A 15,481-nucleotide genomic window follows, 5' to 3' on the forward strand; every position below is an offset into this window, starting at 1 on the left:
GCTAAAGGAATACATGGTTCAACAGAATTATGGCTCTCTGTCAGCCTGGCTACAGTGCTGAAGAGAAACCTGGGATTGTTCTTATTTTCCTCCATTAGTGCAGAGTAATAGGCTGCCCTAGCACTGCGGAGGGCTTTCCTGTAGAACGCCATTTCCTTTCTATTTTCCGTGAAGTTTGCTTTAACTTGCGGGTTTGAGGAGTATACCATGGAGCTAACCTCCTCTGTTTAATTTTCTTCTTTTTTAGGGGAGCAACAGAGTCAAGTGTCATACGCAATGAACCTGTAGCACAATCAACCAGGTTGTCAATCTGGGAGGGACTAATGTTAGCATAGGAATCCTTTGTTGTATTGAGACATAGCTTTGAATTAAATACTGATGGGATCATATCCTTAAATTTAGCTACAGCACTATCAGACAGGAGTCTGGTATAAGAATTTTTGCCTACTGGCTGGTAGTCTGGTAATATGAATTCAAAAGTTATTAAATGATGGTCCGAGAAAAGAGGATTCTGTGAGGAGACTATTAAATCTTCCATTTCAATGCCATATGTCAGAACAAGGTCGAGGGTGTGGTTAAAACAGTGACTGAACAGTCGGTTCATGTACATTCTGATGGAAGCCAACTGAGTCTAATACTGAGATAAACGCAGTGCTAAGGCTGTCATTATCAACGTCGACATGTACATTAAAGTCACCTACAATAATTACTTTATCTGCTTTAAGGACTAAACCTGATAGAAACTCAGAGAACTCAGCTATAAATTCAGAGTAAGGACCAGGAGAGCGGTATACTATAACAAATAAAACTGGCTGCACTGTTACAAGACTGGTTCAAACTGTAATTGTAAAAAAGTAATTTGGGTATTTTATAACTGTCAGAAAAATTATTTATTTAATTATAGTATTTAACTTTTTCTACAAGCATATTTTTCAAGGATTATGGGATTATGAGTGTGTGAAAAATATTTTTTGGGCCGATGAGAGTCATGTGATTACTAAGCTAAGTGATGACCTCATTGTTCATGTATCTTAAATTCAGAGGTACATTCAGTCTAGTGCTAGTCCAAGCTATTCAATTTAGTATAAAACTAGCCTATACAAGCACTACAAATGCGGGTAATAGTTTAGCAGCATGTTATTTACAACATAGTTATCAAATCTATTCTTCTCTGGAGTTGCCCAAGGTGTGAGGTGCCGGGCGGGTGTGGGGATACTCACACCCCTTGTTATTGGAATTTCCCCTTGTGGGACTAATAAAGGTATATTGAATTGAATTGAAATCCCCGACTGAGTGCCGCTAAGTTGGAGTTTACCCCAGTGGACGAGAGGGTCGCCTCCCTACACCTTCGGGTTACGGGAGGGAAAACTCTGACTGTTGTTTGTGCATATGCACTGAACAGCAGTTCAGAGTATTCAGTCTTCTTGGAGACCCTGAGTGGAGTCCTGCATGGGACTCCAGTAGGGGACTCCATAGTCCTTCTGGGGGACTTCAATGCACACGTGGGCAACGATGGAGACACCTGGAGAGGTGTGATTGGGAGGAATGGCCCCCCTGATCTGAACCCGAGCAGTTGTTTGTTATTGGACTTCTGTGCTAGTCATGGACTGTTCATAATGAACACCATGTTCCAAGTGTACATGGTACCAGAGCGCCACAGGTCGAAGGTCAATGATCGATTTCGTTATCATATCATCTGACCTGAGGCCGCATGTTTTGGGCACTCGGGTGAAGAGAGGGGCGGAGCTGTCAACTGATCACCATCTGGTGGTGAGTTGGGTCCGAGGGTTGGGGAAGACTTTAGACAGACCTGGTAAACCCAAGCGTGTGATGTGGGTGAACTGGGAATGTCTGGAGGAGGTCCCTGTCCTAGAGATCTTCAACTCATAACTCCGGCAAAGCTTTTCTGGCATCCCTGTGGAGGTTACGGGCATCGAACCTAAGTGGGCGATGTTCAAAACTTCTACTGCTGAAGCTGCAGTGGAGAGCTGTGGTCTAAAGGTCTTGGATGCCTCAAGGGGCAGTAACCTTCAAACACCATGGTGAACACCGGTGGTCAGTGAAGCTGTCTGACTGAGGAAGGAGTCCTTCCGAGATATGTTATCTCGGAGGACTCCAGAGGCAGTTGCAAGGTATCGACAGGCCCGACGGGCAGCAGCTTCCGCCGTAGGGGAGGCAAAGCAGCGGCTGTGTGAGGAATTCGGAGCAGCCAGTGGCTGAAGGCCTGGCACCGTGGCTGAAGGCCTGGCTGTCCCCAGCACCAGTGCGTCCCGACCGCATGGTGCACCTAGAAGTGGTCGGATCCTGACAGACGCTGTCCTTCAAACACAAAGGGACACCATCAGTGCCATTAATGAAGTCCGTGACGAACTCCAGCAAATATGCACAGTAATGGGCAACATGTGTGAGGTCATGTCTAACATTGCCAGCTCCATTAAAGATCTTGTTAAAAAATGAAACATACTTGCAGTCTTATTTAAAACGCCGCATGACACCTTCACGGAGCCTTGCATTCCTCAGTGCCACATTGTGCCCCCCAAGGCATCCAAACACCTCCACCGAGCTTTGAGGAGACCGATGGCTCTCTCCACGACGGAGCGCGCACGAGAGTGTGCCACATTGAAGCGCACCTCCTCTGCGCTCTGCGGGTTGGTGAAGGGGGTGAGGAGCTAGCACTTTAGGGGGTAGCCACTGTCACCTGCAAGGTATAACAGAAGAGTAATTATACATCAGGCTTTAATGGGTAGAATCTATACAATGGTGTTTATGTACTTACCCAGGAGCCAGCCATCACGTGCAGCGCCTCCCTACACTACTGTGTGTCAGGATGAATGAGTCATGTGTTGAACCAGGCCACCGTGCCACTACATTCGTCAAGATCATGTCCGAGGTACAAATAATTTGTACATTGAGTGAATGCACATTTTTACGGTTCACTTAAGCAAATTCATTTTCACTCGGAGCCCTTATAGCAATGTGAGTACAGTCAATTGCGCCGATTACATTTGGGAAACCGGACATTGCTGCAAATTGCCTTTTAATGTCGGCCTGTTCACCCACAGTGTAAGGAAACCTGATGTATCGACTGGTCATTTTTATAATGCCATCCAAAACGGCTGGCATTATGGCGCTGAGGGATGGCTGTGATATCCCAGACCTAAGGACATAATTTAACTGAATTATATCATACCCAAAAGGGGCTTTAGACAGACAATGTAAAATTATATAATATTAATCATATCAAACACTTACCTGTCGGCTAATTCCCCCTGAAAGGAGCCAATCACCAGGAACCCCAGAGTGGTCAGCACCTGGATATGCACCGGGATGGCGCGGTTCCGGTGGGTGGGTCTATCTAACACTGGGCCCAGTTCAGCACATAGATCCAAGAGCACCGCTCTAGGGAATCTAAATCGGCTTATTAGCCAGTCATCATCACGGGCCAGGAAATCTCCGTGGTCCCTAAATCTTCTCTCCATCCTGATCCTACCATTTGCGTGATCTTCCAGCGGTGCCAGCACATCCATTGTGCAGCATTACGCATGAGTGTCACCGCACTATTTATATGCTTACTCAGCAAATTGAATGATTGTTACACACCTTGTCACAATTACTACTAATCAATCAGTGCCATCCACCACTCTGTATCATTTGAAGATGGAAGTATGATATATGAACATAGAGTAGTAGGCCTAACAGCTCACTAAAGGAACACATGTATAACACTGCAGACTTGGGTGTTTATGATTACGCAGGTCTATAAGTCTGATATGTGATGACATTAAATGTATGAGATCAGTCTGGCTTCAATTCACCACCTCACCATCTGCACCGCCAGTTCCCCCTGTCTCCAAAATGTTCGTAAGCAAGCATCAAAGTTGGCGTACCGGTGCACACATTTATTTTTATAAATCACAACCTTTGCGCAGGAAGTTGCATACGCAACTTTTATGCCCCGTTTTGTGCGTAAGCAAGTTTTATAAATGAGACCCCTGCTCTTTACTCTAGCAAGGATCCTGGAGGGGGCCTGGGAGTATGCCCATCAGGTCCATCCATCCATTATCTATACCGCCTATCCCTTTCGGGGTTGCGGGGGGCTGGAGCCTATCCCAGCTCCAATGGGCGAGAGGCGGGGTACCTGAACCGGTTGCCAGCCGATTGCAGGGCCACATGCAAGGACAAACAAACATTCACACTCACACCTACGGACAATTTAGAGTCATCAATTAACCTAACGAGCATGTTTTTGGTCTGTGGGAGGAAGCCGGAGTACCCGGAGAGAACCCACGCATGCACAGGAAGAACATGCAAACTTCACACAGAAAGGCCCCGCCTGACCCGGGGATCGAACCGGCAACCTTCTTGCTGTGAGGCACGCGCACTACCTGCTGCGCCACCGTGCAGCCCTGCCCATCAGGTCTACATGTGTTTTGTGGACTTGGATAAGGCATATGACCGGGTCCCCCAGGAGATATTGTGGGAGGTGCTGCGGGCGTATGGGGTGAGGGGGTCACTTCTCAGGGCCATCCAATCTTTATATGCCCAAAGCAAGAGCTGTGTTCGGGTACTCGGCAGTAAGTCGGACTTGTTTCCAGTGGAGGTTGGCCTCCTTCAGGGCTGTGCTCTATCACCAATCCTGTTTGTGATATTCATGGACAGGATATCAAGGCATAGTCGGGGGAGGAGGGTCTGCAGTTCGGTGTGCTGAGGATCTCATCGCTGCTTTTTACAGATGATGTGGTCCTGCTGTCATCATCGGTCTGTGACCTCCAGCACTCACTGGATCGGTTCGCAGCCGAGTGTGAAGCGGCTGGGATAAAGATCAGCACCTCTAAATCTGAGGCGATTGTTCTCAGCAGGAAACCAATGGATTGCCTACTCAAGATAGTCCTTGCCCCAAGTGAAGGAGTTCAAGTACCTCGGGGTCTTGTTCATGAGTGAGGGGACAATGGAACGTGAGATTGGTCGGAGAATTGGAGTAGCAGAGGCGGTATTGCGTTTGCTCTACCGCACCGTTGTGACGAAAAGAGAGCTGAGCCAGAAGGCAAAGCAGAGGCAAAGAACAGATTTTTCACAAATCTGTCTAAATCTGTGTTAGTGAGCACTTCTCCTTTGCAAAGATAATCCATCCCACCTCACAGGTGTGGCAAGATCAAGATGCTGTTTAGACAGCATGAATATTGCACAGTTGTGCCTTAGGCTGACCACAATTAAAGGCCACTCTAAAATGTTCAGTTTTATCACACAGCACAATGCCACAGTTGTCACAAGTTTTGAGGGAGCATGCAATTGGCATGCTGACTGCAGGAATGTCCACCAGAGCTGAGTGTTCATTTCTCTACCATAAGCCACTGCATGAAAAAACACATTTCCGACCAGTTAACCCCCGCGAAGTTTGCTGATTATTGGCAATTCGCGGCCAGTTTACGGGGACGTTCGCCCGCTCCGAATATCGTCAGAAACGGACCCTCCGTTGGTGGAGGGCGTGGTTATTCTGGGAAGGTTAGAATAGCTCTAATTAGCATATGAATGCTACCGACGTTGATCTACTCAGGCTGGCTTGCTGGCTTCACAAACAACCATTGGATGATTCCACAGGCATTTTAAAAGGAAACCCTCAGTGACTACTGGTGAAAAAAAGCAAGGAAATGTGCAGAGGGGTTCACTGATAAGAGTCTCTGGGTTGGGCCATGCCACTGGTCCATGGTGCATGAAAAAAAGAGTCTAAGGCCTCTGGAAATGCTTCTTTGCTGCCTCTGGGTCATACTGAGTTGGCGCCTGTCACTTTGAAGGGGACTCGATGCGAAGCCTCTTGCGATGTGTCGGCAGATACTTTGGGTCACTCTCCAGCCGCTCTTGCAGTGTCTGGCAGAGTTTGGAGAGCTCGGACACTCCTTCTTGCTTCCAGCAGCTGTAAATACAGGTATTAATATAATATTAAGAAACAATAGCACATGATAATATATGTGACCATGTTTGTCAAAAACAATGCAGCTAATAAAGAAAATTCAGCCCATTTTTACATTGTTGTGAAAATAAAGCGGCATTCATGTAACTCTTACCCGCTTCCTTCTCTGTCTGCTGCGAGCTGAAATCTTCACAGCTGCCTGGGCATACCTGAAGCTCCTCCGCACCGTCTTGTAATATGTCTTACAGGCCGCTGGAAGAAAACATATATTCGTTTGAAATAATTAAGACAGGCTTCAGTAAAAACAACAACAACAACAACAACAAGAAACAACAGAAAGGGGTTAAAAAAAAAAAAAAAAAACGTACATAAAAAGACTCCTGTCCACACCATCCATGTCTGGACTCCCAGTTAAAGTCGCCATCAAATATGATGTCACTGCGTCGTTGTGGGGCGAGTTTAGTCTGTAAAACACAAAAAGAACAAACATGTCATGCAACGTTTATATTTACTTAAATTCTGCAGAATATTTCCTGTGTATTTTATTAACTTACCCCTGCTCTGGTTCATATCGCCTGTCGTTTCCGTCACTATTGTGCAGACGTCGCACCTTTTCCTTTAAAATACAAAATACATTGTAATGTTAAATGTAACGTGAACGGTTACCAAACGTTCGGAACGTAGTGCAATAAGAATAATAAATAATTGTGACAACTGTATAGGCTGTAATTTTCACAATTTGATTTAGCAATTTAAGTGGAAAATGAAAGGCTTTTGAGAGTCAGGACTCTTATCCTGTATGTAACCTATAAAATTATTTAAACACACTTTTAAATACTCATGAAAAAAACAAAATCTTTGGCTGAGAGAGAACTTCTACGGCAATTTACAGTGACAATAATTGACGGAAATGATACTTTTCATGCAGTGAGCCGTTTCCAAAGGTGTTTCAGACAATTTGACAGTACATCCAACCGGCCTCACAACCACAGACCTCGTGAAACCACGCCAGCCCAGGAAAATGTTTTAGATCTTTGAGTTCAGCTCATGAAAAATGGGAGCAAAAACAAAAGTGTTGCGTCTATATTTTTGTTCAGTGTAAATTCCCCCAAAGTCTTCACTACATACATGAGTCTAGACAGACATGGCTGTAAACTACAACATGACTGGTTGGTGGAGGCATACAACCATGAGGAGGTAATTCTAGTTTAATTCCTGGTGTAAAGAACTAGCATGCCAAGGGAAAAAAAAATGGGCGATGAAAAAGAAGAAGAAAATATAGATGCACACTGTCACACTAACTCTTAACAAGAAAAAGTAAATGCACATAATACAAGAAATAATAAAGATAAATATTGTGTTATGTATTTTTCTATTATACATAGTTTGTGCATTCCACTCCTGAAATATAGCTTCATTCTTAACTTAATCAATATATTGGTCATGCCTACTACCTTTGCTCTCAGAAAATGCACATCATCAACTGGCAGTTTATCTTGTATTATATTACTGTGGCATAATTCCACTTTAAAGTTCACACTATATCATTCTGCACAGGTACTTCATAGAAAATCAAGAAGAAAGACCTTTGTATTTCATCATTGGGGTGAACAGCGGCATCATCAGGACGACTCAGGTTCTAGACCGGGAGGAGAGGGCATGGCATAACATCACTGTGATGGCTGCAGAGGTTGGTAAGTTCAAAGCAACAGCAGACTAGATCAACTGCCTGTTATCTATTTTGCTGCATATTGATCCATCAGCATAACATCCATTTAACAATGCAGCCACCTGGAATGGCTGGCTGGTCCTGGACAGGGCCTACACAGATCTGTAGAAGATTTCTGCTGGGTTCCCACCAGGCGCAGTGTTAGGGGTGGGTCTGATGGGCCTGGGCCCACCCACTTGTACAACTGGCCAACCCTAAATGACTTGAAGATTTTTCTTAACATTTATTTTTAATGATTAAAGTCAGCATTTTAATAAAACCCTTAAAACAAAAACATTTCCATTGAAAAAAAAAAAAAAAAAGACACTTTTTCAGCTTATATCATCTGAGGTCTAGTCCAGTTACAGTGGGCCATCATTTCTTGCCCCAGACACGTTACGCTCATGCACACACGTCATAATCTGGTGGTTGTTTGGCAAAAAATGGTGACTGGGAAGGGCAGTGAATTCTATATTGTAGGCACAGGCTACTACAGTTAAATGAATGCACCTGTAGTTAAAGGATATTTTGTGCGTTTTTAGTCAGGCTTTCACCCTCTGTTTTATGTTGAATACAGTAACATGTCCTTTTCTGGCTATGTAGAAGTATTTGGGAAATCATATCATTTTTTTTTTTATGTACCTGACCGGCATTGAAAATGTTTTGTATAAAGATTTTGAACATGTCATAACCTGCTAAACGTACTAGTCGCCCTCCACAGCATGATACCAGTCATTTTTGTTTAAGTGAGACTACCAATTGGAAACAGTGTTAACTTTTGCAATTAAGAGGCCGACCCAAAGTAACTGTGGCCCACCCAAAATTAAAATCCTGGCACCATGCCTGGTTCCCACTGGGTCTTTGGCTGTAAAAAGATCGCCCTCAATTATGCAATGAATGCAGCTCCAACTCATAACGCCCCTAAGCACCAGTGGAAACCAGTTGCAGTGCTTCATCTACTTATGGAAGCTCAAACCATTTACTACCATCAAACTGCTGTAGTTCACCTGTTTTACTTTAAGTTTCCCCGGTGCTGCTGTTATCTTAAGGTCAGGAAAATATTAGAATTAATTTATTGTTTGTTTGTTTTTTAAATACATTTATACAGATATTTGTTTTTAGCTAACATAAAATAGAGGTTGTTCGAATTGAGTGAGAAAGTGAGAAGGAAGAAGACACCTCTGCAGTAATTATGGATTACTATATGTCTATTCGGTGCCATGACAATGCTAAAAGATATGTTATTTAACAGAACCATATGAAAAATCAAAGCCATGTGGGTGGGACTTCAAAAGTCATTTCGGGGAAATGTGAGAGTACAGGTAAATGGCTGGGAACTGGATCCTGGCAGCCAAACAGCCTCTGGCTGGAGGCAACAATTCTGAGTGGCTTGTATTGTATTCGTCCCTCTAGCTACCATTACAAAAGCTCTCTATCATCTATCAATTGTCCACTGTATGTGTCTTTAAGGCCACCTTGAAGCACTTACAGTGTACCACTGAACATACTCCTTGGAGTGTTGGACTTCCAATTTTTCATATGTAAGTCTTGTTCATTTTGCTGTTGAACACACTTATGTTCTTTTGGACAAGAACATCTGCTAAATGAATGCAGGGTCTCTGTAGATACAGACACCACCATACACATGGGGTAGGCAAATTCTGTATTTGTCAGTCTGAAGAAAAATGCATTTATGAGTTAGAAAGAAAGCAATCCATGTGTCCAGTATTTAACTTCTTAGCATAACAAAAGCCTATAGAAATTTCCTGAGCCATTTTAACCACTGCAAATGAATTACTTTATGGATTACATTTCATTTGTCTTTCAAGATTTGCATGACCTTAAAAACAAATTGCATAAAATATTAGGACATTTTTAGGAGGCTACTTAACTTCTTGAATTTCTGTGGAATACTTTAAGACACATTAAATGATCTGACAATACCTCTGTGTAGATGAGATTCTGCCTCTGCTGAAGGCATCTGAGCAATTTTCCATCAGTTCTTTCTTCTTGAACCTTCTCTCTCATTCCTCTGCAGCTGATGCTTATCTTGCCAATTACCCTTTCTCCTACCCTTTACTGCACAATAGTGTGAGTAATGGACTGAGTGGGGGTATTCATAAATGCCGGCTCCGTCAGCCTAACGCTGACTCTCTGGGGATTAATCTAAGATTCAAACCTCCTGTGCAGCTGCAATATAATTTAAGAATTAAAGATGCTACTCCAGAATGTGTCTCCTTGTGAAGCAGTGGGAAATGAATCTCAATACTAAGGTCTGTCTTATTGAGAGTAGTATACTCAGTGGGAAAATAAAAGTCGTCATTCCTTATTTCCAGTCAATTTTTGTCTTATAAGACATGTTGATGTTAGAGATAGGAAGGGAAAACACCTATTCTTGAGAGGTTCTGGCCCACAGGTACAAAGACAGGACAGAAAAGATGCTCTTGGGTGCTCTTTGGATTTAGCTTTTGTTAACTGGACTTCTTAGTTTCAACATTCTGCCTGAATTAAACCAAGTAGTTGCCTAAATCTAGCCCAGATGCCAAGAATGTGCGGTGGTCCAGCTGTTTCCCATTGGCATTGATTGCTCTAGCCAGGCAGACACATACAGGCAATGCAACTATGAGTAGCAACAGTAATCCAAAACACCTCATAAAACACAGCCTAGGTCTTCTTCTTGTTGAGGAACTGTCTTACACCTGCAGCAGTTTTTGACAAACTTGTTCTGTGATATGAAAAATGACCTCCTGGAGATGTGATGGTACAAGACCCAGCACTGTGACTCCATGCTGCACCATGTGTGGATTTGCGAAGTTGAATTACATTTCAGTGTTTTCACTGTTGCAAAGTAGTAATATATACTCTATATATATATATATATATATATCTTGGAGTCATTTATATTTTGTGGCTGCTTTGCAAGGCCTGTCTTTCCATGAGAGTAATCCATGGATTTAGAATTGTAGTAACATTAAATTGATGGACTCACATAGAATTGAACCATAGAGTCTTTTTATACCATTCTTATTCTTGTGGGTAATGCACCCGCATTACCCACAATTCAATTCACAGGTAACTTGGTTGGAGACTGCAATGTTATGCTAGTAGCGGCTAATGTGGCCGCCTCAACACTTGAAAACACTGATGTGTAAACAACCAACAAATGACCTTTGCCACTTACTGATCTTAATATACCTTTAATCTAATTTCAACATCACTGTTTAAAAATGACTAACAGTCATGTGATATTTTGCTCTCATATTTACACCTCATAACTTTCTGACATTGCCTGAATTTTAATTTATTGTCATACTGTATATGTTTTGTTGTAGCTGCTCATCAGATTATTTTATATATTAACCAACTGTTAGCCACAGGTGTTATTAAACAGGACAAAGTTGAAAAGTACATTTATAACACATCCATATCAGGATAGATACACCCAGCCCAGCGGTATCTGCCAGCACAAACAGTCAAACACATACTAAATACCATTGTGAAACTAGAGATCAAACTCCTTAGAAACTCCTTAGAAAAGGAAATGTGGGTGTATTTGCCCATTTTTCAGTCTACACCTGCAGATCTTATTCTCTGCTCTATCATGATTAAAGTCAGCCCAGAGTTACATATCTCCTCTGCAGTGGTTTATAGCAGAGGGGTCAGGAACAAAGGTCATCTTCATTCTCTCTGCAGTTCAGACTGGATTCAAAAAGTTCAGCTTCCTGGTGAATTAAGTAGAGGAGAATTTTTTTTTTTCCCCAGATGTGGTATCTGACCTCTGGTAACAGGTATGATCAGAAAATGCCTCTTGCAGTGGCAAGCTGCCACCCAGACGCCCTCTATAAACCTTCTCTAATGGGATGAGCTGAGAAGAGCCCAGCAAAGCACATAGGTAGAGAGAGGATTTAGACAAGGAGAGATGACAGGGAGGAAGGGATGAGAGTTAACAACGGGGTAGAGAAAGAAACAAGACATCACGTGTGCAGTTTGGACTTCAGTCCAAGTTTACTATCCAAAAACTGCAAGTTTAACCCTCCTGTTGTCTAAAGGGTAAAAAAAAATGTCCCATTCATGAGTATAACCACAGATAAAACTGTCAAAATAGCATTTCCTAGAACATGAATTTGGACGGCTGTTTCAATCAGATGATTAATTTAATTTCTTTATTTCCACTTTTTTTTTCATACTATTGGCACACATTAATCATTATCTATCATCAACACATTTTCTTTTTTTATGCTTATGAGGTAATGAAACATGCACGTTCACAGGCTGGTCGAGGGTTTGTGTGTAATATCAGGGGGTCAATCACGACAACTGTGTTTCTATCCAATTAATTTGCAATTACATATGATTTGAAGGAAATGTAATGCTGACCAAATTGCATTTTCAATTAACATAACAAAGAAATGTGATTAATTAGTGTATCTAGCGAGTCCTAAAAATGTTGATACTGTCTGCATTAAAGACTACAGTGGACCAACAGCTAATTTTTCTTCCTGTGCTCCAAAATAGGTTAATCTGACTATGGTGATTACAGAACGGAATCTAGCCTGATCCACTAAGAATACAAGGTTATCTGAAATTCTAATGTCAACAGGACATCCATCTAAATCAGTTCTTTTATTTGGCCCTAAGCATCATTCTCGCAAGGCTATAATTCCAGTCCATCTGTTTACAATTGAACAGACATACCTACATCCTCCAGATGAAATTAAATCTGCTCTTGCAGAATTCAATTAGATCAAAGGTCTACATCTTTGATATTAGAGTCCTTGTTGTGGCTTAAACACATTACTCCCCTGTTTGTTATTAATACATGATCAATGTTTGTGAGATATTAAATTGAAATTGCAGAACCACACACCTCCAGCAATGATACATATGAGATGCGACAGCACAATGTAAAAAGAGAAATTTAATGGAGGCGATCTAAATGGTGTGGCAGTAATTTTACTGTTGAGAAATTGTTTTAATTTAATTAGGTGTTTCAGCACATTTACAAGTGTGGTAGAAATATTATTTCTTGTGAGAAACCATTCTATAAAAGATGATGGGACAAACTTGTCTTTGTATTATTTAATAATGAATAAGAAGAGGTTTACAGAGCAGTCAGGTATTCAGCTCTAACCAAGTTTCAGCTGAAAGCTAAATTAAACTAAGACTAAAAACACACAGCAAAAAAAGTTTATCTGGCTGGGGCTGCAAAAGTAGACATGAAAAAACAATTGAAAGAGTTGAAATAAACAAAGCGTCAATAATAGAACATTTTTTCACTTTCTTTTGAAACTTTACAGGCAAAATACGCACAGGCCTACGTGTTACCCCAACCAACCAAGATGTGACACATGCACATAATAATAATAATAACTTTATTTATATAGCACCTTTCAAAACACACAGTTACAAAGTGCTTTACAGTAAAAACAAATAAGATAACAATCCTTAAGATTAAGATTAATTACAGTAAGATCCTTAAAAACACAGTAAAATTGTAAAGATAGTCACCAGCAGTTAAGAAAAGGCCATATGGTAAAAGTGAGTTTTAAGAAGAGATTTAAAAGAAGATACAGAGTTTGCCTGCCTGAGACCCTCTGGCAGGGAGTTCCAGAGCTTGGGGGCCCGAACAGCAAAGGCTCGGTCACCTCTGGTGACCAAACGGGACTTAGGAACCATCAGAAGGGTCCTGTCAGAGGATCTCAGGCTGCGATTAGGCTCATAAGGGGTTAACATTTCTTGTATGTAGACAGGAGCCTGGCCATTCAAGGCTTTAAAAACTAGCAATAAGATCTTAAAATCAATTCTAAAACTAATGGGTAGCCAGTGAAGGGCAGCTAGCACAGGCGTGATGTGGTCACTTCTCCTGGAATGAGTTAGAAGCCTGGCAGCGGTGTTTTGTATTTGCTGAGGTCTTTGAATGTCACAAAATGTGCACAATGCAAGGCTTGGCTTGAAGTTATTTGCCCATTTGTTTTAAGTCTGTTCACTCAGAACATCTGTGCTTACATGTAATGCAGCCAACAAGAACTTGGATAACTTTACTGGTAAAAAGACAGTGGAGGCTACCACGACTGCACTAGCCAGAACTCACAGGTGTTGAGACTGTAAATAAAGACAGGGAAGAGAAGTGAGAGTGCTTAGGGCCGAAGGCTAAGCTAAGGCTAACTCCTCTTTGATTCTCTCTAGCCTTGCCAAAGTACAGTCTGTGGCAAACAAAATGGATGAGCTGCGGCTGTAGATAATCATTAATAAAAGCATTATGGACTGAAACATCATTATTTTTATGGAAGCATGGTTCAACAGTTGTGTGCCTGATGGTGCCATCAAGCTAATGGGGCACTGCATCCTTTGGGTGGATAGAATAGCAGATGATTCTGTTAAGACCAGGGGTGGAGGACTGTGCATTCATTTAAAAAAAAAAAAAGAGAATTTAATTTTTAGAATCTGCTGTTGTGACTGCAGTATATATATATCCCCAAAATGCTAATGCAAAGCTTGCAATGAAAGAACTGCATGCTTCCATTAGCAAACAACAGACTATACACTAGATGGTGGATAACTGACCTGAGCCTGACAGGACATACAAATTCACTGCTTGCAATTGCATACAAATTCACATTAACTGCGTCAGGCTCAGGGTAGGTGTGGGCATTAAAACAGGATACCTTATGGGCTTGGATTGGATTCAGACAGAAATATGTCTCAGACTGCAAAGTGCTGCAGAGGTGGTTAAAAATGCAAGTGCTGTCTTCGGAGGCCACACAACCTTGTCGAGGACACCTCTCAACTCTAGCCACAGAATGTTCTGCCTATTTGGAACTACAAGAATCTCTGTTCCAGGAACAGCAGGCTCTGTTTTTGATGCACCTCAGTGGAAGTGTCCCACCCCTCAGTACCGGACATCTCCACACCTCCACACACATTTCTCCAGTGACTTAACATTTACACTAGGACTGTCTCTGCCTCACTTACTGCTGATTCCTACTATAACCCTAATTCCTAAAAAAGTTGTGATGCTGTATGCAATGTAAAGACAAGAGAACAGAATGCAGACTTTTGCAAAAGGACTGAATTGTTTTCTGAATTGTTTCCGAGCTCATGTAGTGACATCCTTCATACAATCATGTGTTCACAAAGTGGTGAACCTCACTCCATGCTTGCATGTGAGCAACTGAGCTTTTCGTGGATGCCCCTTTCATGCCCAATCATGATACTATCACCTGTTAACAATCAACCTGTTTACCTGTGGAATGTGCCAAACAGGTGTTTTAGAGCATTCAACCACTTTCTTTATAGTTACAAAAATCAATGAAGTTGATGAAGACATTAAACATGTATTATTTTTTATATATATAAATTTCATACATTTGAACATTATATTTCTTGTATCCAATTGAATAGAGTTCACAAAGGATTTTGCAAATGATTGTATTATGCTTTACTTACATTTAAATGGATTCACAACTTTTTTGGAGGAGGGGTTGTAGAGGGGTGATGTAGCTCAGTGGAGGTCTGCCTCTAATTGTGTGGTAAAGGACTAATTGGCTCATGTTTCATGGTGATCATCCCTATGATCTTATGTCTCATGTTGTATCTGCTATAAAGTGTAAAAGCAAAATAATGTATAACTGGTTAAGGTCTGCAATTAATCTGGAATCACTTGGACTATCTGCAATCCCATGACACATAAAGTTCACATTTGCACTATTGAGTGGAATGTCATCACACAACTATTGGATAGATTGTCATGAAATTTGGGGCAAATATCAAATTTTGTACAGACATTCATGTCCCTCTCACAATGAATTTTTAAATTTCTGATGTTCATGTATCCTTGAAGACTACCAACACCCTAAACCTTAACT

At 41.7% G+C, this 15,481-nt stretch overlaps 1 protein-coding gene across 1 annotated transcript in view; it reads left to right on the forward strand.

Annotated features, from left to right (window-relative positions):
• Positions 1 to 15,481, forward strand: part of LOC139338461 (cadherin-18-like) — a 252,805-nt gene that overhangs the window by 189,917 nt on the left and 47,407 nt on the right. Inside the window, exon 8 of the mRNA XM_070973476.1 lies at positions 7,466 to 7,602. Coding sequence (XP_070829577.1) covers positions 7,466 to 7,602 — 137 coding nt within the window. The remainder of the gene's footprint in view (positions 1 to 7,465; positions 7,603 to 15,481) is intronic.

Source organism: Chaetodon trifascialis, chromosome 11 (genome assembly GCF_039877785.1).
Source record: "Chaetodon trifascialis isolate fChaTrf1 chromosome 11, fChaTrf1.hap1, whole genome shotgun sequence".
NCBI lineage: Eukaryota > Metazoa > Chordata > Actinopteri > Chaetodontiformes > Chaetodontidae > Chaetodon > Chaetodon trifascialis.